General features: G+C 47.9%; 8 protein-coding genes across 10 annotated transcripts; 4 read left to right on the forward strand and 4 right to left on the reverse strand.

The window, feature by feature from the left end:
• Positions 1-4: 4 nt before the first annotated feature.
• BDBG_05974 (UPF0261 domain-containing protein) lies at positions 5-2,808 on the reverse strand. The gene is made up of 3 exons (XM_002623754.2): positions 2,512-2,808; positions 1,893-2,447; positions 5-1,834 (listed from the first exon to the last, which is right to left on the reverse strand). The coding sequence occupies exon 3, from the start codon at positions 1,669-1,671 to the stop codon at positions 391-393; it is 1,281 nt and encodes a 426-aa protein (XP_002623800.1). The 5' UTR covers positions 1,672-1,834; positions 1,893-2,447; positions 2,512-2,808; the 3' UTR covers positions 5-390.
• BDBG_05975 (TIM-barrel enzyme family protein) lies at positions 2,369-3,372 on the forward strand (the record flags this gene model as incomplete). Its single annotated transcript, XM_002623755.2, has 3 exons — positions 2,369-2,456; positions 2,552-2,697; positions 2,767-3,372. 3 exons carry the CDS (start codon positions 2,369-2,371, stop codon positions 3,370-3,372), a joined length of 840 nt encoding a protein of 279 aa, XP_002623801.1.
• Positions 3,373-4,024: 652 nt separating this feature from the next.
• Positions 4,025-5,001, forward strand: BDBG_05976 (uncharacterized protein; the record flags this gene model as incomplete). The annotated part of the gene is made up of 2 exons (XM_002623756.2): positions 4,025-4,808; positions 4,922-5,001. 2 exons carry the CDS (start codon positions 4,025-4,027, stop codon positions 4,999-5,001), a joined length of 864 nt encoding a protein of 287 aa, XP_002623802.2.
• Positions 5,002-5,204: 203 nt separating this feature from the next.
• On the reverse strand, positions 5,205-5,708 carry BDBG_05977 (uncharacterized protein; the record flags this gene model as incomplete). Its single annotated transcript, XM_031722391.1, has 3 exons — positions 5,205-5,259; positions 5,326-5,476; positions 5,600-5,708. 3 exons carry the CDS (start codon positions 5,706-5,708, stop codon positions 5,205-5,207), a joined length of 315 nt encoding a protein of 104 aa, XP_031579271.1.
• Positions 5,709-6,720: 1,012 nt separating this feature from the next.
• On the forward strand, positions 6,721-9,864 carry BDBG_05978 (C2H2 finger domain-containing protein). Its single transcript, XM_002623758.2, has 2 exons — positions 6,721-7,515; positions 7,605-9,864. The coding sequence occupies exons 1-2, from the start codon at positions 6,978-6,980 to the stop codon at positions 8,201-8,203; spliced, it is 1,137 nt and encodes a 378-aa protein (XP_002623804.1). The 5' UTR covers positions 6,721-6,977; the 3' UTR covers positions 8,204-9,864.
• On the reverse strand, positions 8,354-16,023 carry BDBG_05979 (chromodomain-helicase-DNA-binding protein 1). 3 transcript variants are annotated; one of them, XM_031722392.1, is made up of 4 exons: positions 15,440-16,023; positions 10,466-15,011; positions 8,725-10,370; positions 8,354-8,643 (listed from the first exon to the last, which is right to left on the reverse strand). In XM_031722392.1, the coding sequence occupies exons 1-3, from the start codon at positions 15,444-15,446 to the stop codon at positions 10,259-10,261; spliced, it is 4,665 nt and encodes a 1,554-aa protein (XP_031579272.1). In that variant the 5' UTR covers positions 15,447-16,023; the 3' UTR covers positions 8,354-8,643; positions 8,725-10,258. The 3 variants fall into 3 exon arrangements, with proteins under 3 accessions (XP_031579272.1, XP_031579273.1, XP_002623805.2); XM_031722393.1 differs by having other exon boundaries at positions 15,277-16,023; XM_002623759.2 differs by having other exon boundaries at positions 8,354-10,370.
• BDBG_05980 (translation initiation factor RLI1) lies at positions 15,794-21,826 on the forward strand. Its single transcript, XM_031722394.1, has 9 exons — positions 15,794-16,045; positions 16,150-16,541; positions 16,595-16,619; positions 16,747-16,758; positions 16,836-17,238; positions 17,313-17,474; positions 17,537-17,633; positions 17,692-18,763; positions 18,854-21,826. Exons 2-9 carry the CDS (start codon positions 16,522-16,524, stop codon positions 18,875-18,877), a joined length of 1,815 nt encoding a protein of 604 aa, XP_031579274.1. The 5' UTR covers positions 15,794-16,045; positions 16,150-16,521; the 3' UTR covers positions 18,878-21,826.
• On the reverse strand, positions 20,054-23,356 carry BDBG_05981 (formin binding protein). Its single transcript, XM_031722395.1, has 4 exons — positions 23,046-23,356; positions 22,824-22,975; positions 21,683-22,757; positions 20,054-21,625 (listed from the first exon to the last, which is right to left on the reverse strand). Exons 1-4 carry the CDS (start codon positions 23,184-23,186, stop codon positions 20,513-20,515), a joined length of 2,481 nt encoding a protein of 826 aa, XP_031579275.1. The 5' UTR covers positions 23,187-23,356; the 3' UTR covers positions 20,054-20,512.
• Positions 23,357-23,399: the final 43 nt, after the last annotated feature.

Below are 23,399 nucleotides of genomic sequence, written 5' to 3' on the forward strand. Positions count from 1 at the left end.
TTACCTGAATTATCCCGCTTTGCTGCCAAGCATTCGGGCCGTCGATGTTCCGGGCTAGACCACGTGTGTTTGTTGAGCATTCGGTTTTCAACGCAATTTCATTACAGAACTGCAAATATCTACGAGGGAATGCTATATTTCCCCCCGTATCTCTCCCTTATGCGCCATGAAAATGTCAAGTTATGGTCTGTTCTCCTGGATTCATTGGGAAACAAGGTATGAGCCGCCTAAGATGGTGAATATATTAACTAAACCGAAAATGCCCTCCCGGAAAAGAGAATTATAGGGAAGAAAAAAAAAAAAAAAAAAAAAAGTATTAGAGCTGAAATTGGAAGGAAACACTAGCACCGTGAAGGCATTACAACATCCCTCATTTACTTCAGACTAATATTAGGATTGCGCCCGAATCAGTGAGACCAAGGACTCAGCTAGCAACACAGCAAATTCTCCATTGTTGATGTCTCTTTCATTCTTTAACACTTTGATACCGCTTGATTCTAGCCCGGACTCCAACGCGTCCAAAAGAGCTTTATCAGCGCTGGGATCATCGAACGGACCGTGAGGGGTCGACAGGAGGCTAAGGCCCCCAGTGGGCAGAATGACCTCGACGAGTTTTGGATTGACAACGTGGTTGCGAAGTTGTGTCGCAATAAATTCTCCAATCTGAGCGCATTCGGTTTCGCTAGTCCTGGCTAAGGTGACTGTAGGGTTGTGCTCGTGGAGTTTGCGAGTAGCGAACTTTTCGGGAACTGTGTTTCTCGGCCCAAAATTGATGACATCGCAGGCGCCTACGCTGACCACCTGCGGGATTCCAGCCTCGGCGGCTGCGCGCAGACGGTCACGGCCAGCGGAAAGAATGCCGCCAAATAACTCGTCTGCGATTTCCGTCGTAGTCGCATCGACAACGGCATCGATTTTCCCTTCTCGAATGAGCCGCTCCATGGCCCTGCCACCGGCGCCTGTAGCATGGAAGACATAGACCTCGTAGTTATATTTACTCTCCAGGTGAAGCCGGATTAGGTCGACGCATGGAGTTGTAACTCCGAACATTGTCACGCCAATCCGTTTCGTGCTAGCTGCAACCGGTTTGTCTATGTACGCCCTGTGGGATGTGACCATGCCGTCGATGGCTCCGGCAGCATTTGCAAGTATATGGTTCAATATCGAGTTGGTGCCTGCTATATCAACGACGCTATACATCATCGTGATATCCGTCTCCTCTATGAAAGGCTTCACATCTCCGCTCGCCATCGTTGAAACTATCAACTTGGGGAACCCAACTGGTAACGCATTTCGCATCGCACCAGATGCAAGAGAAGTTCCGCAAGAACCGCCAATTGAGACGGCTCCGTGAATCGTCCCGCGAGAATACAGGCCTTGGATATAGGAGCTGGCACATTTTATCATGTACTTGATATACTCCGTTCTGGAGAGCGGTAGAATGTCTGTCCCTCTACCTCCCTGTGAAGATGGTGTGGCAGCATTAATAAGGTCGGTATTCTTCACATCGATTGATTCATGCTGACACGGGTTTCGTCCCACGTCAATCAGTAATGTTTTGCACTGATTGCGTTCCAATATCCGATCACGAAGGAATAGCAGTTCATCAAGCTTCGAATCGCAGGTCCCAATTATGGCGATAGTACTAGCAAGGGGCTGGCGGTCTGCCATTTTCACGGATGTGCACCTCGCGAGATAAGATAGGCTGGCGCTCCTCAGGATGCAGTTGGGCGTCCAGGAGTAGCAGGGGGTTTGAAATTTTAATGGAAGAATTCGAAAGGTGCCCAATTTATAATTTAAGCAGTAGGCCACTAGACCTCTCCTTTCATTAAATCTGGAATTATCGTCAGCGAGTGTTGCACGGCATCCGTTTGCTGTATATGTATACTTACCACGAACTGCCCTACTCCATATAGGAAAGCATCATACGCCGTGCAGACAAAGCAAGCATAGATAGATACAAGTAAATCTGTCTTACCCACGTAAAGGTGTTCTTCCGAAATATAAACGCTGTTGTTGCACAGTTTGTACTATGCTTCAACCCGCAGAGCGACGCGAGTTACAAAGTTCGTCGTCGATGGAAAATGACTTGAGTGACTTGACTTGCGGGGTTGAGGGGAAGAAATCTGCTTAATAATAATTGTGCAACATGATTGTATGTATGTTGGTTGAGCATAAAGCTCTATTCTCCATGGCACTTGCAATTATCCGCTGCAGTCTCCCTGGAAAACATCTCATCAATCTATTGTCAGCCGTTCTGTGTCCGTTTGTTCGCTAATCAACTAGACAGCGGTCTCTGTTTGCGTTGAGATTTCACGGCCCCGCCTTAGCATTATTTAGAAGATCCTGTCGCAGCAGCTAGCTAGCTATGCCTCGCCCAACAACACGAGCGGAGGTCCTTCAAAGACTCAGGGATACAATTTCTAGGGATGAAATAATTGTTGGCGCTGGAGCCGGTGAGTACTATGTCTGTGTCTATCTTACTTGTAAACAGCGAGTGTTGGTATGTACAGTACATATACCCCTTCCAACATGTCTAATGAACTTTCAGGCATTGGGCTCTCCGCCAAAAGTGTTGAAAAAGGAGGCTGTGATCTTATCCTCGTGTACAATTCCGGGCGTTTTCGCATGGCCGGGCGTGGCTCATTAGCTGGACTCATGCCATACGGAGATGCGAATCAGATTGTTGTCGAAATGGTGAGTCGTAATAGAAACTATATCCCAACAAACAAATGGGAGACAGCTGGTGATATTGAATGAATCCAGGCAGATGAAGTCCTCCCAGTTGTGGAACATACCCCCGTGCTAGCTGGCGTGTGCGGCACAGACCCGTTTAGGTCCATGCCACAGTTCCTTGCCCGGCTTAAAGAGATCGGATTCTGCGGGGTTCAAAACTTCCCGACTGTCGGACTCATCGATGGCAAATTCCGTCAAAATCTTGAGGAGACCGGTATGGGCTACGACAAGGAAGTCGAGATGATCAAATTGGCCCATGAGCTCGATTTGGTTACCACTCCTTATGTGTTTACCCCAGAAGATGGAGAAAAGATGGCACGAGCAGGTGCAGATGTTATTGTATGCCATGTCGGGCTGACTACTTCTGGAGCCATCGGGGCGACCACCGCACTATCCTTAGATGAATCTATGAATATCATCCAGAAGATTCGTGATGCTACTATTAAAGTTAACCCGGACATTATTGTGCTCTGCCATGGCGGTCCAATTGCTGAACCGCAAGACGCCAAATACGTTCTGACGCGCACCAAGGGTGTTCACGGTTTCTACGGTGCAAGCAGCATGGAACGTTTACCCGTTGAGATTGCGATTAGGCAGAATGCAGAGTCATTCAAGAAATTGAAAATAAACAGATAATTAGGACGCGGCCAGAACAAGGGAAATCGTGAAAAGCAACTGATATTTGTGTGGTTATTTATTTCGTTTGAGCTCGTAAAAAGCCCGGGCCATTCTGTTTGCATTGGGGTTTAAAACTCAACCTTCTTCTGGGTTTTTCGACTTCGTTTTTTCCTGTAAATGGGCATGAATCAATACCATTTTTAACCCGAAAACGGTGAACCCTGCTCACTTTCAATGTTTATTGCTAGGTTTCTTTTCCGCTCTATTCATGAATGTGCGAAGCGTTGTACAGTGTTTCTGGGCCAAAGAAAAGGGACGCTCATCCTGGCTAGTTTGATAACTATGCTACGCTGAACGGCCAAGCTGTCAACGGCAGGGCGTTGCAAGGGTACTAGATTTAGTACGGAATCCAGGCATCTGAGAAGTTAAGCTGACTCGCGACGATGAAACCTTGACCCGTTCTCCGGGATGGTATCAAAATTGACACGGTCATCTCTGGTTTTCTACGACCTCATTACCCCTCCAACAATAATACGGTGTACTCATCTGTGGACAGCCAAATCACTTTCTATCTCCAGCAACCAGCCATTTTTTATTTTATTTTTTGTTGGTATATACCTCAAAGATCCAACAAAGGAGGACCCATTATAACTACCTTTTGGTTTCTACCATGGACCTCCCTTCCGAATTTGAAGCCATGCTCCTTGACGCGAAGCAATTCGCCGCATACCCGCATCTCGAAGCTCTCCTATCCATGGTGAACGAGGCGTTCGACATTCGCCATAGGGAATCGTTTGCGACGCATGAACAGGGGAGATTTGAAAGTTTAGAAGAGTTAGTCGAAAGCTTAGACGCCGTGGGAAGATGTTGCATCATCACGCAAACACAAAAAAATCAGGCCCCGAGGATAGTTGCCTGTAGCATATTAAAGGCATATTTCGAATGGGACCCTGCCTCGGACCCAGCGTTGAAGAAAGAAGATGCTCGAGATATTTCCACTCAGAATGGGGTGAACGGGACAAGCGAGCCACGCGAACCTCCAGGCTCCGAAACAAACTTGACACTTGCCGCCCTAAATGCAAAAAATGAGGACCCTGATATGGATTTCAGGTCCGTCACGGACTGGGAACTCGGGGTTGTGGTCGTCCGTCAAGATCCCCAATTGAGCAAGCTTGGTCTCGCTGTCCGATGTGCCGCGCTGCTGGAACAAGATCTCCTGGAGCGGTTAGAACGGGCCGAGAAGGAGGATGCTAACGGCGCGATCACTCCGGTGGATCAACAGAAGCCGTTGACGTTCTGGGTAAAAACAGCGGCGATAGTCAATGGGTCGTATTGGCACAGGCGCGGGTATGAGACTATTCGCACGAGGATATTTCCCGAGGGGTACTGGGGGGCATATAGAGAATTTGAAGTCGCATGGATGAACAAGTGTATTCCACGTCGGGCGGTTTCTGGTTCGTCATGATGGATTGGGAATAACATTGAAGTATTCTCCGAATTTCTGTTAGATCGAAGATGTCCATGCATATGGTGAAGGCATAGATTTGGAAGCTCGTGGTTCGTTTAGATCTATCTACACCTGTTAATGATGTAACTATTGTCAATTTCAGAAATGGTGATATCTCGGACAATAGCCAATCACTCTAATTTAAATATGAGAGACATTGAGAGGTGGCTCTGCTATAGCATTCGGAGAAACACTCTTTTGAGTATATCTTACATTGTTACTTAAGCACTGTAAAAACGTCCATTAAATTTACTAAGGAGCCTACATATAGCTGCCAATTAGTTCTGAAGCCCGAGGCCATCTTTCTATTCTGGTAGCCCTACATCTCGAGGCTGAGGATAGATCACATCATTGTTCTAGCTAGACTGATATCCCGTGAAGAAGCTCCAACATAACGGCTGAAAGAAGGCGGATAGCATATTTTTCGCGTAATCATAGGTGCAACGCTCAACAGTAAAGCTTACCATGGCCAATGTTCCGATGTTGAAGCCACGGTCAACGCAACGCAAGCGTTTGAGCCCTGCGGGTTAGGGAACGCATCTGAACCGATGGCTGTTAGGCTGGCAGGCATAACCATATCACCATTCAACTTATCCTGGGGTATGTACACAACCACTAGACAGAATGCTAACATAAACAAGGCTATATGACTATTCAAGCAGCGGTTTTCGTAAACTTGGTTATTCCCTACTTTTAATAATAGGGTCTGGCCCCACAGGAAATAGCCGTCTCCCATACCATCGCCCGGCATAGCCCTGTCCAATCCGGCATTTGCGCTCTTTTCGGTGAAGTGCTGAGCCCCACAGGCACTTATATATACCTCTGGCATAGTCAATGATGTTAGCATTTTTGACACGATAATCAATACATACCCCGAAGTTCAGCTCCTCTTTCATCAAACAATACATATTTACATCGTTTTCGCAAGTGTATCGACCATCCACCCGGTTATAGGAGCACGTAGCTGATGCTACACTCGCCCTTCAGAGTCCGTAAGGGGCCAAAGGGCAGGATAGCCAAACCCTCCGATATTCCCGCAGGAGATATCCGCAAATACCTAACGAGATTCCAGGACGATGCTTCAAGCGCAAACCATGAATTTGTTGATAGGGTTATATCGTTTGCCCGGAGAAAGAAAACAACCCCTGCTCAGGTCGTATTGATTTGGATAGGGCCATCAGCAAAGCCCACGATTACTCCGATACCATGAGCCAAATCGAAATAACGGGTGTCAGGGCTTGCAACCCTACCACTATTTTCTGCTGAAGAAATGAAGGGGATCGATGAGACGATCAAAGCAAGCAATATCATTGGGGCAAGATATCCGTCGTTTTAAGAGGGAGCAGAAGCGAGTTCCCGGTCTTAGGAAGCTTCATTGTGAGTATGGGAGTAGGATCATACAGAACGTGTTGCTAGAGAACGTGGTCTACTATGAAAATGAGTTTCAGTTGAAGGCATTGTTCTAGAGAAGTTAATCAGTCTTTGGCTCTCTTCAGTTGGAAATGATATACGGCACAATACGATTATTTTGGGGGGGTCAGATCAAGTGTAGGAATTTGTGTCAACAGCCAATTTCACATAACAAGATGGAAATTGTCGGTATTGCAGAATTCTCTTATTCATCCTTTGATAATCATGACATGTAGAACGAATAAACGGAATTTCTTACCTGAATGAAAGTCCATGGAATGCAGTAATGTTCCTAGAATCCACGATTTTTTTTTTTTTTTTTTTTTTTTTGAGCCATCGAACCCAAAGTCGGAAGTGTCAGGTAATCAGGTAAACTCAAACAGCAGCTATTGACAATGGCGAGTATTCCTTGCTTAAGTAGCATAATAGAATGTAACATAACATGTATGGAAAGACGCAGTTTCACCAAGTGAAGAATCCTTATTGAAGCAAGGAAAGTTGAGGTTGAATATTTTGTTGATGTTCGCGATTTTATCTTTCAGTGTGCGGCCACGTGATTCCCAAAGTTCAGGGAGCCGCATCCAGCTTGAATGTTCATTGTTCAACACCGGTTGAGAAAACAGATTGCAGTGGTGCTTCCATCCAGATAATTTCTATTCACTTCCTTTGACAGGTTGATTAACACATCACAGCCCCCACTCTCACAATGGCTGACTCCCCCGGCTCCCCTCTCTCTTCTCTTGCTTCTGAGGAGTTCGCGGAGGACATGAAGTTTGAGGACCACCCTCACTCTCCCACCGTTTCAACCCCCCAGATGCCACCTTCAAAGCGCCGTCGGACTGGGATCTCATCCTGGGATCGTCATACTCCTATCTCATCGGTTCACGAAGATATACCTCCGGCATCCCCTTCTGCCTCGATCTCTTCCGATAGCTCGGGGGAGCTACCAAACTCTCCCCTAACGCTTGCGCTCATCGGTGGCGGCATTGAGGACGACTATAGCGGACAAGGGCGGGATCAAGTTACCGTTTGCCAATGGGAAGGATGCGATGCGAATGATCTAGGAAACATGGATGCGCTTGTCAAACACATACACGAAGATCACATCGGGTCTCGACAAAAGAAATACCTATGCGAATGGAGCGATTGCGGCCGGAAAGGCCAGACTCATGCCAGCGGATACGCATTGCGAGCGCACGTAAGGAGCCATACGAAGGAGAAGCCCTTCTATTGTACTTTACCAGGTGAGCCCATCTCCTGTGACCTTAGAGAATATATACATTTGTCGCGGTTTTTCAAGTTTAAACATGGCTGACATCTCTCCCAATGACAGAATGCGATCGTAGCTTCACACGCTCGGATGCACTTACAAAACACATGCGAACGGTTCATGAAACGGATGCACTTCGCCCTACAGATGCGACTGCAAAAGGAGCCAGCGGAACTGCTACGGGCACAACTAGAACACCCAGAATCAAATTAAAGCTCTCACAGCCCGCTAAGGAAGGTAGCAACGATGGAGATAAAAGCGATGTAACGAAGGATTCCGACCAGGCAACAATACCGTATCTGAGCCCGGAATTGGGTTTTGACGAACATGAACTTTCCCTCCCCCCAGAGCAACTATGCTATCTTCTACGTCGCCAGCTCCACTGGGCTGGTCAAGAAGCCGCCCAGCTGAAGCAGGACTGGGAAATAATCGAGCCAATGCGAAAAGAGTCATGGAGAGACAAGGAGTTAATTTTCGAGGACGTTATACATGCTGAACTTCGAGTGTTCAAATCTGCTATATCAGCAGAGGACATAGCTATTGCTCCAGGGACGAATGGAGCCATGCCCTTAAACGAAGCGTCGTTGTCAGTTATTGCGAGCAAACGGCCCGAGGTATCAAGATCGAATGAGCGTCCTGAGTCACCTAGGCTCGATACATGACATCCCCTGGAGAGGGAGGGGACCAGCCGACGTTTTGATCATTTAGTAGCGAATTCACATGCCTAATTCCTTTTTTTTTTCGGTTTCCCACTCCTTGCTTTTCATGATAGTGGAATATTTCGTTAACGAGCATTCATGTTAAGAGACTTTGGGCGAACAGACTATTTTGATTTTGATATTTCATGGGAAGGGCGGCGGCTTTTCCTTTCATTATTATTACTGTATTATTTTAGCATCTAGCACCGATTTACAGCGTCAAATATCCCCAGGTTGGGCTTGTTTCTTTCTTGTAAACTTTGATAACTTAACAATCAATTGCCATATCTCAGAATACGTCATGTATATTTCCTCTATCCCTACCCACTTGACAACGCGTCGACTGAAATAACCGGAACGGCCATTGACTTCGCCTAGAGAGCTCACCCCGAATAGCACGAACACTGGGCAACCAAAAAATTGATATTAATCAACAGGCGGAAGATCCCTTTAGTTTCTGTGGAAACGAACAGGGGATAATTTACCATACTGCAAAAAAATGCCACGACCCTCTTACAAAAATAGTTGGGCATACTTTGCCGTTCTTGCTCCTTGACCAGAAAGTTGAAACCCAATAGATGTCTGATATCCCTGACAAAACCCGCGGGTTTCAACAACGAAAATCCTCTTTCTGTTGTCCTTGGCAGACTAACGCCGGTATCGACCAATGATTGATTGCCTTGAATACGTTTCCCTGTACTGTTTGTTGGAAACTGATTGACCGAGATTGCCAAATGGAGGATAGCATTTTAGTCGAGGCGCTGTCGATTTGGTTGGGAGCCGTTGGGTAATTAATCTTTCAACAGTGATCGTGTCGTCTATTGACCTCCATGGCCCTCAGGATAGTTTATTTTCGAGTGATAGAGGGATGCCAAAACGGTGCAGTTAAGAGATTATGACGGAAGAATGAGCTCAATAGAGGCAGGTTACCGTAGGCTGTCTTGATATATATGTATGCAGCTTATCCTGATAGCCTGAAAACTCAACCATACCAAGAAACATTATTCATAGTTACTTAGATCCCACCCTACCTGTATTCGGATACGTCGAATATATGTTTCACAAAGAATATTGAATACAAGAAATAGCATCCTCCTGTAGACGTATTATTATTTTTCACTTTTGTCAAGAAATAAGATATACGCAAGACCAAAATTCAAGAATGACTTGGTAGAACTCCCCCCGTGGGACATTTCTTTTGTTAATCCGTTCCAGCCTCAAGGAGAAAAGAGAACAAACTCCGCAACCTCCAACGCACGAGCCAGCCAGCCAGCCAGCCAGGAATGACATGATAATGTATTTGGAGAGAAAAAGAAAAGATTATATATCGGAAAAGAAGACACATATGAGCACAGAAAACAGGTGAAGAGCACCATGTTATAATAGAAAGAATATCTAGCAAGATAATCTGCCCTGTAAAAAGTAGAGGGTTTTTTAGGAAACTGCGTTAAATCAACAAAGATTGAACTCGTCGTCTCACTCACTCATACACCCACTTAAAAAAAGAGATCTGATACACAAAAGTCCCACCGCTCTGAAGGTTGGCGAATAGCGTAGAATAAAAACACCGTCGCTATGCAGCAAATAAGAGAGAGCTAAACATCGACATGAAGAGAGAAAGAAAGAACAGAGAAAACATGATGATAGATAGTGAATATAAAGATAAGATAACGATCCGCCACCCATCATGCTGGGGAAGTCTAGAATGTTAAAAGCGACAGGTGAGAAAGTAATGCAGATGGGCAATGTCATGTAGTTTTAAGTAAATATAACACCCCCTCCATAAAAACTCCAAGCTCAAAAAGCTCAAATATATGCTGGGCAAATGCACCCAAAATGCGGAGGGAGGAAAGAAAGGAAGCCTACGCCTCCCGACGCTCGGCGAGATGGCGCGTTAACAAGAGGTAAAAAACATGAACTGAGATAAAAAAAATATAAAAAAAAATTAAAGGCCAAATCTGAAAGGGTCTCGTAAGACAACGGTAGCCAGCACAAAGATATGAAAAGGGTCCTTGTGTATTATCGTTGTTGGGTCGATTCGGCCTTCTCAACCTCCATAAGGCGATCGAACATGTTATGCAGCGCAGCTGCTGGCGTGGCTTTGTTGGGCCAATATGTCGCAGCGTATCCCCTGATAAGAGCGGAGTTAGTAAATGAAATCAAAAGAATTATTTTCATTTTAGAAAACACGGATGGCGAAGCTCTGTATGTAAGGGAAGCACTTACCACAACCGGTCCTCTAGCGAAGCTCGTGCTTCGTTCCCGTCCAAAGTGCTTCGAATAAACCGGCCAATCAGGAGAAGTAACCGGCGCAACTCTCCCGCTCGATCTTGCTTGCTTGGGATGTTCTCCTTGGTGACTTGAGATACCTTCCTAAGATGTTCTTGGACGGGCTTGAAGATAACTTTGAGTATTGCGTCGTTACTGTTGTTGTCGACACAGGTTCCACCGCTGTCATTGCTATGGCGATAACGATCCTTCTCTTCCCCACGAGCCTTCATGCGGGCTTTGCCGGAACGATCGCGATCGTTCTCGTCTCGCCGGTGGTCCTTCAAACGTCGATGCTTGCTAGAGCCGTGGCCAGGCCTGTTGTCACCTGTGGGGGTGTTCGAAAGATCGGCGCTATCTCGAGACTTGTGGACACGAGATCGGGATTTGTCTGAGTCTCGGGCTTTGCGAGAGAGGGAAGGTGAAGGGGAGGCTGAGACACTACCGCTTGCATTGCCTCTAGAATGTATAGCATTTTTCTTGTTATTGCGATGATGGTTATCCACAGCCCTCTTCGCAATGACACTAGCACCATTGCTTATCTTGTCCTTCAGAACCGACAAAAGATAGTCTGCGCGACGGACCAGATGGACAGCTCCAGGGGACTTTGTCGTGCCCTTTCCGCCGCCATTCATACGCTCCGCTTTCCGGTCAACCCGATGTTCCTCAAGGAAGAGCTTGTCGGCAAGAGCAAGATCAGGGTCGTCGCGGATCTGTGTCCAGGCGCCATAGCCATGGCGAGCTATTCCAACGCAGAGCATGCCATCTTCACGTGCGCCCCAAGCGCAGGTATAGTCAGCACCTTTCGTAGCTTCAGGAACGCGAAAGTTTTGAGGGTCAGCTACATCGGCCGTAGCATTCCTCAGAATTCGCATCTCATTTGGTCTCTCAACGATTGTCTCTGCATTAAGCCGCTTAACACCTTGATGGTCAAAGAGTATTGCTTTCCGTTCCTTCTTAGTGAAGCTTTTGCCTTCACGCTCGAGGGCATCGAGGCGGTTATTTTCCTCCTTTAATAGAGCATGGGCCTTCTCGATTACCTCGGCCAATGCAGCTTTCACAACATCGATATCCCGGTCACTGAGCCTTGCTTCTCTGATTAAATCGTCTTGCCGATCATTTATGTCGCCATATCGAAGGTACGCGCGGATGAGATGTCTATATTCCTTCTCACTAAGAGGCCTGCTCGGATCAGGCGGCGGTGGTGCATCTGATACGTCATCAGCGTCGATATTGACTTGTTGCCGGGCTCGTCGTTTCGCTTGACGCTCCTGTCGCCCATCGAATGGCTCTTTCCGTTTGCGCGGCTGACTTCGCTCAATCTCTTGCGCCAGGAATTGCTCGTGCGCTCTACGTTCTTCTTCTGCTTTGATTTGTTCGAGTTCCTCCCTCGGAATGATGTCGTCCCATGTGAGTTCATCCACTTTAACGTCGACAAACTCAAAGGCCTTTAGAAACTCCTCTCCACCGTCTACCTCCATGCCTTCGGGTTGTTCAGTTCTATGCTCTTCAGCATTCGCCAGGACAGAATCAATATCTAATTCCTCTAACTTCTTCTGGTTGCCAGATTGCTCGAACATGCGCTGGCCGCGTCGCTTGAGAATGCGGGATATATCGTCAGAAGAGGTCGGTTCACTGATTTGGTGGCCAGCACGTGTCATCTTGTCTTTAAGTTCAGTTGCTTCCTTGTCAGTAACTCCTCGCTGGATAGTAATAAATTCGAGGAGCAATTTATTTCTTGCTCTTTCGAGAACCTCTTCTTCAACAGTATCCTTAGAAACGAGGCGATAAACGCTCACAGGGCGAGTCTGGCCAATTCGATGTGCACGTGCCATTGCTTGAAGGTCAGCCTGAGGGTTCCAGTCAGAATCGAAGAGGACGACGGTATCAGCAGTCATGAGGTTAATCCCCAAGCCTCCTGCACGAGTGGAGAGAAGAAACGCAAAATCATTGCTCTCTGGGGCATTAAAATGCTCGATAGAAAGGCGTCGAGGACCGGCGGCGATTGTTCCATCTAGCCGTTGATAGGCGTAGCCACGAACATCCATATAGTCAGCCAAGATGTCAAGCATGCGGACCATTTGGCTGAAAATCAAGACACGGTGACCGTCCTTTTTCAGTTTGGCCAAGAGTTGATCCAGTAACATCATCTTTCCGCTGCTCGTGATGAGGGCACGCATCATTTCTTCACGGCCAGTTTTGCCCTCTAGAATGCGAGATTCTGCGTTGGGAAACATGAAGGGGTGGTTGCTAGCTTTTTTGAGCTCCATCATGATATTAAGAAGGGATTGTTTCTGTCCTTTACTTCCTTGGTTGAGGGCAGCATAGTTTTTCGTCAGTATGTTTTTGTAGTACTCCAGTTGTATGTCGGACAATTCGACTCGAATGATCTTCTCCGACTTGGGAGGTAAATCTGACTCGACCTTCGATTTAGTCCGACGAAGCATGTAAGGCTGGATAGATTTAGTTAGCTCCGCCAATTTAACACTGGCTGCTTCACAACCTAGATCCATATCCTCATCAATCTGGATCAGCCCAGGATTGAGGAAATCCATCAGAGCAGAGAGCTCGCCTAGGTTATTCTGCACCGGGGTTCCAGTAATCAGCAGTCGACTAGGCGACTTGAATTCAAAGAGCTTAGCATAAAGTTGCGACTCGCGATTTTTCAACCGATGAGCTTCGTCAACGGCCATGAATTGCCATTTGATTTGGCTAAGAAAGGTCGCGTCCACGAGAACGTATTCGTAAGTAGTCAGGAGGACATGGAACTTAGGTCGTCTAACATTTCCATCAATCAATAATTCATATTCCTTTATAATATTTCGGGCAGCTTCGTTGCCGTTGTAAACCACATAGTTCAAGTCAGGAGTCCAATTGTCGAAAGTTTCTGCCCAAGAGGGCATTGTGGAGAGCGGCACAACAACAATGAAGGGGCCTTGTTGATTCCTGACATGCCGCAGCCAATTGATAAAGGCCACAGTTTGAACGGTCTTTCCTAAACCCATCTCATCCGCAAGAACCACATTCCGGCCACGAACCCAGTTATATGCCATGAAGTTAACCCCTTTTACTTGGAATTCCTTGAGCTCACCGTTCTGAACAAAGCTCGGGGTCCCGTGAATAGGCTCAAAGTGGGCTCGGGTTAAGGGGTTTGATTCCGATTTGCTAGAAATGGGTGGGTGAGAGGTGCGGTCGAGATAGCGGTCGATCTCCCGCTGAGCGATCTCGCTGACTAGGGACGCGGGTTCCCATGTACAGTAGTCATAGAAGAGTCGTTTCCATTTGACGTAGTATTCAGTTTCACCGTCTATCTCACGAGAGCCGATGACACGCTCTGCTTTTTTATAATCTTCTATAGCATCCACATCACGTTCCCGGTCAAGGTTCCATTTTTCTTTCTCCTCAGGAATGATTTCGGGGTCTCTTGCGTACTGTATCTCTAGGGTCAGGATCTTGCGAATGTAATTGTCTAATCGGCGCACGCTCCTACAGCTCGCAAGGGATGCCACGGTCTCCCATGTTGCATGGTAGTGGGATTTCCCTTGCCATTTGATGTAGAACTCAAAGTCATCTCGACTAAGATCATCTCGGGAAAGATCAATGCCTTCCTTAAACCTGTGATTTAGTACTACATCAATGGCTGGGGTTGTATCATCGACCGCAGTCACCCAGTCTCCCGGTGTCATCATTTCCGATTCATCTTCAAAGTCATCATCGTCATCATCTTCGTTATAATTTGATACTCTATTCGCACGTCTAGTTGAAAAGCGAATTTCGGCATGTGCAGGTATTAGGTTATCGGAGGATTGCGCCATCCGTCGACGTTTTGCTTTTGAGGTTCTACTACGCGAACCCTGATATTCATCACTATCAGAATCAGACACGGAATCAATGGACTGAGAGCGAGAGAGTTGTTTGGATGGGCGATTTGGTGTACGGCGTCTCCGCTTTGAAGGAGGTGCGACGGCTTCAGAGTCGGAATCGGAGGTAGTCTGGACATTTTGACGAATGGATCTTGAGCGGCCACTTCGACGTAAGCCGTAGAGGCTTGGATTGTTTCTTATAAAGTCATCGTCGATTATGGGAGATTTTCGTTTTGTGCCCTTCTTTTGGTTATGGGTCGATGAGTTGCCAGAGAACGAGGCGGCTTGCGCGTCGGAAACGTCTTCAGTGGCGGAATCGCTTTCATCCTCAGCAATATGGTGTTGAGCAGCTGGAGAAGCTTGACCATCGAGATCATCCTCATTGTCTGAGGAGTCCGAACTCATCTCCGGATTAAACTCCTCTGCGGCATCCGACTCCGCATCCCCGCTCTGGTCATGATCTGCATCTTCGTCGGAAGCATCTTGCTCGTCGGGACTTGTTTCAGACAAGTCGGACAGATTATCGAAGGTTGGTATCGATGGATTCTCATCTATAACCTGGACATCATTTGCGACGGGGGACTGGTGACCGTTTGCCAGGGTAGACGTCATCGAGGCGGATGGGAGCACCATGCTACTAGCTATCAAAGAACAGGTCAGCATTGAAGAGCAATAATGGGCGAAAACTCAGTTCGAAGCATAGGAGGAGCTACAGGGCACGTATGCGACTCGAGATATGACTTGCAGAAGCTCTATAGATGGTATAATAAGGTAGTATAAGAAGATTTGATGGAATGTATGGTTTTTATTGACAGTTTGATGAAAAGAGGATGAAGAAGTTGATACAGAACAGTGGATGCAGAATAACGAGACATGGAGACAATAAACAGATGCTATGGCAATCACCACATCGATTCCATCAATGTAGCAAGCGGCAGAAGACACTCATCATCAAAACGAAGAGTGTCCAAGCGTAGGAGGGTGTGGGTCGAGGATCAATGGAGAGGTACACAAGCGAGGCGCGGGAGACGTATTTTGCAGATGGGTAAAGGGACAGATAAAAACTTACGATCCATAGCTTGGTGGCCCCGAGGCAGAAGCACGTAGCAAGCAACAATATGAAGGCATAAAAGAGTGTTTGTGGTTGTGGGGGGAGGGCGGGAAGGGGATGTGCTGCGGGAGAATGAGAGGCACGGGTTTGGCGGAGGGAGAGTTTTGGAGGAAGGGAGAAAGAAGAGCGAGCGAAGAGTCGGAAGTTGGATGGTTGGAGATTGCGAGCCGCCGCCAAGCGCCTTGTCCAAAGAGAGTTTAGTGTGACAGGGTGTGTAAAGGGTCTAAGCTGAATAGAACTTAGCGTGGGCAGTTAAGCGACTCATCACACCGGCGGCTGTAGAACGCGTTCTGATTGGCCAACTGCCGCACATTGCGAATTGCCGTGTGATATTTCGCCCATCTGGGTTAGCCGCTGATAAATTACGGCACGAATACAGAAGTACAGAAGGTTATATTTCATAGATCTCATGCTGCTCAGAGTATATATAACCTTAGGAAATGGAAGAGGGATGCTGTTCAAGTACCGACATAACGCAGTCGTTAATGATATCAACGGAGCCATAAGAAACCAAGCCCTGTGGAATTCGTTGCTGTCGACCTGAGAAAGAGCTGTACCTAACTGGTACCTAGGTATCTACGGACTGTACGGAGTATACGGACTAAATACACTATGTTTCGGGTGCGCAGCCAGTGAAATCCACTGCATTTCCATCTGACTAATGCCAGACAGCTTGCACACGGATAACAGGCCCGTATCGCGGGGTGTACCGTACCGTCCCTGTCGTATTTTTCAGCGCCCTCCGCCAACTTCGCACATCTGAAGATTCCCAAAATCCCTTCTCCTTTCCAACAACACCACACGCTGCCCGATCCTCAGGGCCTTTCTCAGTTTCTTATTTGCTTTCCAGTGTACTGCTTTTTATTTCCTCGTATATATCCTCAATTTTGTTTTTCTTCTTCGTGAGGCTTAATTAGCCCATCTTGAACAGTTTTTGCGAGGCTTCTCTTCTGACGTCAAGCGGGCAACGAAATCACCACGTTTAAATATATATTCCTTGACCTCAACCCAAGTCATTGAAGAATTCACTTCCCGCCGTCATGTCGGACAAACTAACCAGGTGAGCATTTGACTGACTATTTTGCTGTTTGGGTGTTACTAACTGTTCTCCAGAATTGCCATTGTCAACGCGGACAAGGTGTGCAGATATACCCCGCCATTCCATACATACCCCTCAAAAATTTTTATTTTTTTGGCCCTGGTGAGCTAATGGGCTACATATCACGACACAATGGGCTAATCAATTATTTCTGTAACCTCTATAGTGCAAACCCAAGGTAGATCTATGCTCCCCTGTCCTTTTCTAGGCTTATGTGTACATTCCCGAGACAAAGCTAATAAGTATCCTTTCAAGAAATGTCGTCAAGAATGCAAGAAGTCTTGCCCAGTCGTGCGCTCCGGCAAACTTTGTATCGAAGTCACCCCTGAATCGAAGATTGCTTTCATTTCGGAACGTCTCTGTATAGGATGCGGTATTTGTCCGAAAAAATGCCCCTTTGGAGCCATCCACATCATCAACTTGCCCACCAACCTAGAGACCCAGGTTACGCACCGATATTCGGCGAACAGCTTCAAACTTCACCGGCTGCCCATGCCTCGCCCTGGACAGGTCCTGGGTCTGGTGGGAACCAACGGTATTGGCAAGAGTACTGCTCTCAAAATCCTCAGTGGAAAATTGAAGCCAAATTTGGGCCGTTACGATAATCCGCCTGACTGGGAGGAAATCTTGAAGTATTTCCGTGGTTCTGAATTGCAAAGTGAGAAATACGTCCAAAGGCTTCCTTCCTCCCCCTTTTGGCTTCAAGCACACCAAATTCTAACCCGCCTCTAGACTACTTCACCAAAGTGCTCGAAGATGATTTGAAGGCCGTTGTGAAGCCGCAGTACGTCGACCAAATTCCCCGAGCGGTCAAGGGCCCGGTCAAGGAGGTAGAGCCCCTTATCAAAGCACGCTCCCAAATGGACAATATGGAACATATCATGAAAGAGCTTGGTTTGTAGCCCCTTTCTTTCACCCTTGTGACCTGTTACCACTACTAACAGGTTACTTTATAGAGCTCAACCAAGTTAAGGATAGAGAAATTGGGCTGCTCTCTGGAGGAGAACTTCAGCGCTTTGCCATTGCGCTTGTTTGCGTTCAGCAGGCTGATGTGTATGTCCCATCTCTTCTTTTATTGGCGTATTTTCAACAGGAAGCTAACGTCAACTAGATACATGTTCGACGAGCCATCATCCTACCTTGATGTCAAGCAGCGTCTCAGCGCGGCACGTATTATCAGAGGACTCCTTCGACCTGATGATTATGTCATTGTAGTTGAGCACGACTTGTCTGTCCTGGATTACCTCTCCGACTTCATTTGCGTACTCTATGGTCGCCCTGCTGTATACGGTGTCGTCACTCTGCCTTCTTCGGTTCGTGAAGGTATCAATATTTTCTTGGATGGTCATATCCCCACAGAGAACTTGCGATTCCGCGAAGAATCCCTCACCTTCCGTATCGCAGAAGCTGGAGATGATTTCATAGCCGACAAGGGAAGAGCGTTCAGTTACCCAAAAATGGAAAAGACCTTGGGTGGCTTCCACCTCTCCGTCGAGCCCGGGAGATTCACTGATTCCGAAATTATTGTCATGATGGGAGAGAACGGAACTGGAAAGACGACATTCTGTAAACTGCTTGCTGGAGCGGAGAAGCCAGATGGCCGCACATCTGTGCCTCCCATGAACATCAGCATGAAGCCACAAAAAATCACTCCCAAGTTCCAGGGTACTGTTCGACAGCTGTTTTTCAAGCGTATTAAGGCGGCATTTTTGTCGCCCCAGTTCCAGACTGACGTCTACAAGCCACTCAAGCTCGATGACTTCATCGACCAGGAAGTCCAGAATCTTTCCGGTGGTGAATTGCAACGTGTCGCTATTGTTCTTGCACTCGGTATTCCAGCTGATATCTATGTAATCGACGAGCCGAGCGCCTACTTGGACTCCGAGCAACGTATCGTTGCTGCGCGAGTCATCAAGCGCTTTATCATGCATACCAAGAAGACGGCTTTTATCGTCGAGCACGATTTCATCATGGCGACTTACCTTGCTGACCGCGTTATCGTCTTCGATGGTCAACCATCCGTAGATGCCAAAGCCAATACCCCAGAGTCTCTCCTCACGGGTTGCAACAAATTCTTGAAAAACCTGGACGTGACCTTCCGTCGTGATCCCAACAGCTACCGGCCACGAATTAACAAGCACCAGAGCCAGCTTGACCAGGAACAGAAATTGAATGGAAATTATGTAAGTCCCGCTTTTTGAGTTTGTTTGCAATTCCCCAATATCACCACCCCCTATTTCCCTCATGTTTTACTAACTCAATTACAAAAACAGTTCTTCCTGGAAGAAGAGAGTTGAAAAGGGCGTCCCACGAAATCATGACCGGGATGGTCACCACAGACGTCGACGTAAACGACGCTTTAGTAAAAACCGCGTTGATGTGTTAGCATTTTCCGGCGTTAGCAAAGGCGCTGGTGGCCGAAAGGGGAGACGCAACGTCACGGGTCTTCCTGACGAGGAGTCATCGGCTGACGAGGACGATGATAAAGACGACAATAGAGCATGCTGGGAACAGCAGTATTTCGTTCGGTTCTCTAGCCGGTTGTTGTTGTTGTTGTTCGAATCCTTCCCGAGTGGCGTGTTCTCGTCGTTCCCATACCCCTGCTGTTGAACATGCATTTGGAACCCTTCAGTGCCAGAGTGAATATTTACTTGGGCTAATCTATCTTACCCTGGTACCTTGGCATATCGTCGTTGGGGACGTTGGGGGCGTTTGCTCCTTGCTTCGATACAATATTGCGGCACTAGGGATGCAGAATGATGCTTTTACGAATCTATAAACACGAGAGAGCGGGAGCTGATGAACTTTTCTCCTTTATAACCCGGACTTGCTATATGCTAGGAGGTAATAAGGCTAATAGTCAATAAAAAACAGCGGACGAAGTTTACCTAACAAACTGCTGGATATATACCCACCCCATAGTGTTTTTTGTTACTTTATAACCATTTACGTGAGGGTGGTCTATTTAAATCGCACTTGTTACCTCTATCTGTCGCGCATAAAGGGCGTTTGCTTGATTCTTGACCCTATTTTTGTCTTTCATTTATTCCCATGTTTCAAGCTATTTAACGACTCTCGCCGGGTCTTTGTCTGACGTTATCCCCCCACCCTTCTCTCTTTCCCACGCATCCGTTTCAAAACAACAATTTCTAGTTTCGTTTGCGACTGCTCAAATGTAAGACGTGCCCGTCTTTCTGTCAAAGAAACCGAAAAGAGATATGCGGATGTCGTCGACCTGCGCCCTTCCCTATCTGGTCGACTCACACCATCCAGACGCCAATTCCACCGAAAAGGAATCGCCGTTTCGTGAGATGGAGGAGGGGTGGCAAGAAAATTGGCACTTTGGGGAAAGGGGGGTTTGAGGATAGTAAAGCAGATTTAAAACATAGTCAGATATGTAAATAGCCTGTGTCCGTTCCTTTGCTTTGCGTCCGTTTTACCTGGCGGACGCGAAATTTAAAAGAGTTAACTATCTCACCTCAAACCTTCTTTATCATTCATTCGTTTTACCTGTCCATGTTGCGAAGCTATGAAGGGTAAGAAAGGGAAAATGCAAGTCTCACGTTTTCTAACTTTTGGTCCAAGTCCCCGTTGGAAATTCTTGGCAGGGTGTAAAAAACTTTTTCTATATTCACAGCGAATTCTAAGATTGTCTGGGACGCTTAGAATTACTTAAATCTTGCTCAACCCTTCAATTACCAACATTAATATGGAAAGAAAAATAGAGAAGACAACATGGGATTTCTAACAAACCGCCAAAGCTCACCCTAGCCAGCCTCAGCTCCCGTGTGGTCCCAAAGAGAAGTAGAAGAGAATTAAATAGTAATCAATACATTCCCTACCCTATCTACCATAAACTAACTTTCCATCTTCACGTAAACTCTACCACCACCTCACAACTCCCCGAATCGTCACCCACATCGTCATACCCATCACTCCTCCTCAATCTCCCCCTCCTCACTCCCCGAATGCACTACCCTCTCCTCCTTCACCTCTTCCGGTGTCCGCTCCCTCTCCCGCTCCTTCCCCCGCTCCCGATCCCTATCCCTATCCCGCTCTCGCTCCTTATCCCTCCTCGACCCCCCATCCCTCCTATACCGCTTCGCACTCCGACTCCCAACGCTCTCCGTCTCACTATCCCTGCGCCGCCTGCGCTCACTAGTAACCGTACCCGTGGTACTACGCGCCGTGGAATCGGCCGCCGCCCCGTTGCCGCCACCGTAATCCAATTCATCGCGGCTGCTCCTCGGGTCCGCGCGCGAGCGATACAGGCGCTCCCGTTCATCCTCCTTCTCGCGCCGATCATAGTGGCTAAGCATAGAGCGGCTGCTGGGTCGATCCCGCTCGCGGTCCCGGTCACGATCCCTATCTCTATCCCGGCCACGGTCGCGATCACGATCACGATCACGGTCGCGCTCGCGTCCCGGCGGCGGTGGGGAGAGCCCGCTGACTTTCCGGTAGGATCTCTCGCGGTCGGCTTGTGCTTTGCGCCGATCCGCTTCGTAGGCGTCCGGCTCGGGCGTGCGGCTGAGGCGGCTAGGGGTTGCCCCTCTGCGTCGCTCGCTGCGGTATCCGTTGCGATCGCGATCACGGTCGCGATCACGGTCGCGATCACGGTCGCGGTCTGAACGGTCGTAATGGTCACGGCGGCTGCCGGCGCGATCACGGTCGCGCTCGGCGTCCTCTTCTTTTTCTTTGAGGCGGCGGATAACTTTATCAAAGGCAGTGCGACGTAGATCGTCCGTGTCCAGTGCACGGTATTCCTCTAGTTTCTCGACGCGGGGTTTCACTTGGTCCCAGGTATCGGAGGCGCGGACCGGTGGTTCGAGATGTTTGATGCGCGAGCGGAGGGCATCGATGGCTCGACGTTGGTGGCGGTCTGCGGCGTGCTTTTCGTCTTCGGTGCGTCGGAGGACTTTCTCTTTGATACGGTCGAAAATTAGCTGGAGAGTGTCGCGATCAATCCTTGCACTGCGCCTGTCGGTAGCCATGATCTCGTTGAACTCTTCGAAGGTGGTTTTTGGTGTAACTTCGTAGCGTACATCCTACCATGGTGTTAGAAATCAAAAAGTAGGCAAGGGATTCCTTAAAGAATAACTTACATCTAGAACATCCAAAACATCGTTTCTAGGGCCTCTCAGGGCTCTCTCCTCCTCTTCCACAATGTCCCAGAATAGATCTAGAGGAGTGGAGCCAGCCTGGCCTAACATGGCAACATACCGGGGGTCATCCTCGATTATCGGCAGAATATTCATCCACTTACTGCCCGCCTTGATCTTTCCACCCTTTCTCAGTTCCTGCAACAACTCCATATATTGATCTCTGTTCTTGCGCTCTCGTCTGGCTTTATTAGCCTTCTGCTGCTGGCGGGTATCATTGAACGTACGCTCAAGGGATTTGATATGGTTCTCAAATGCGGTTAGAATATCCGATTTAGTCAGGGCTTTGAACTTATCCTCATTCATCACCCTTTCGTTTGACTGGATAATCCCCTGCGCCTCGGCCCATCTGGTATATGGCTCCAGCTCCAAAGTTTTAAGAATATCCGCCAGGGCCTCCTTGGCCGCCTTTCGAGAAGCAAGTTCTTGTTCGGCATTCTCTTTCTTCAGCTCAATAATGTACTCCTCGAATAGCTGTCGCCTTTCATTCTCATCACTCGTAGACCTAAAAATCGTCTCCCGCTCGATGATAGGGCGGATAGTTTTCCATCGCGAGTAGTGCTTGATCTCCGGGTGGCTTCTCAGCATCGTACCGAAATCTGCACGGAGTTTAGCCAGTCTTTCTTTGGCGCGATCCTTTTCCTGCATGCGAACCTCAACGGCATATTTCTCAAAGGCGGCCTTGCGGTCCCTTGGATCCCTTATCGCGCGATAGTGTGGGTCCTTGATGATTGAACGCATTGCCTGTTCCCACGTCCACTCTGGCTGTACATTGCTGCGTCGTAGCAGCTTCATGAAAGCAGCTTCGGCCTCCTCGAAGCTAGCGTATTCCGGCTCAGTTTGCTGTGCGCCAACGGCGGATCCTGCAACAACGCCGTTCGTATCAGTAGGCCCGTAATCACCACGTCGGTCTGCTGCACTCCGGTCGTGCTCATCACGTTCGCGTTCACGTTCACGCTCCCGTTGTTGGGGGTAGGTGGGAAATGTGGAGATGCCTCCTGCAACGAAAGTTGGAGCACTAGAATTGGGGTTGAGATAGTTAGAGGAAGCGCAAGGAAAGAGAGGGGACAAGATGACGACCTACGCAGGAATGGGTCGTTGAGGAGGTTGCTGGGCAAGAGCAGTCTTGTAAACCTCAGGCATCTCCCATGAGCTCTGCTTGGTCTCTGTATTGTACCAGTACTTCCGCCCGCCCTCCGCGGTGTATTCTTTCCATGGTTGGTTTGACAAAGCACGCTGTCAAGTTTGAATATGTGTCAGTAAACTGGATGGAAGCGGTAAAACTGAGGTATCCAGCTCTGCTCACCTCTGCAGGAGTCATAAGCTCCAACGGCTTTGTCCACTGTGTGGCCTTCGTCTGGACATTGTAGTAGTAGACTCTGCCATCAGAATTTCTAGCTTCCTGCCAGAGCACAGGAGGCACTGGCATGCCGTTCATGACATTCATGGCTGAAATAAGGTAAGCAGTTTTATGTATGAGGGATAGCCTCGCACTTAAGTCTACTCCCCTCCTGGATCAATGAAGCGATAAATGAACGGTATGACAGCGCTTGACCATCTGTGAAATGGGTTGAAGCTGTGAAAAAAGAAGAGGCGGAGGCTTAGGGTTGGCTACAGAGACCACAGACGCAAGAATAGTCTCTAGAAAACCAGATCTACT

The sequence above is a fragment of the Blastomyces gilchristii genome, assembly GCF_000003855.2.
Source record: "Blastomyces gilchristii SLH14081 genomic scaffold supercont1.12, whole genome shotgun sequence".
In the NCBI taxonomy this organism is placed as follows: domain Eukaryota; kingdom Fungi; phylum Ascomycota; class Eurotiomycetes; order Onygenales; family Ajellomycetaceae; genus Blastomyces; species Blastomyces gilchristii.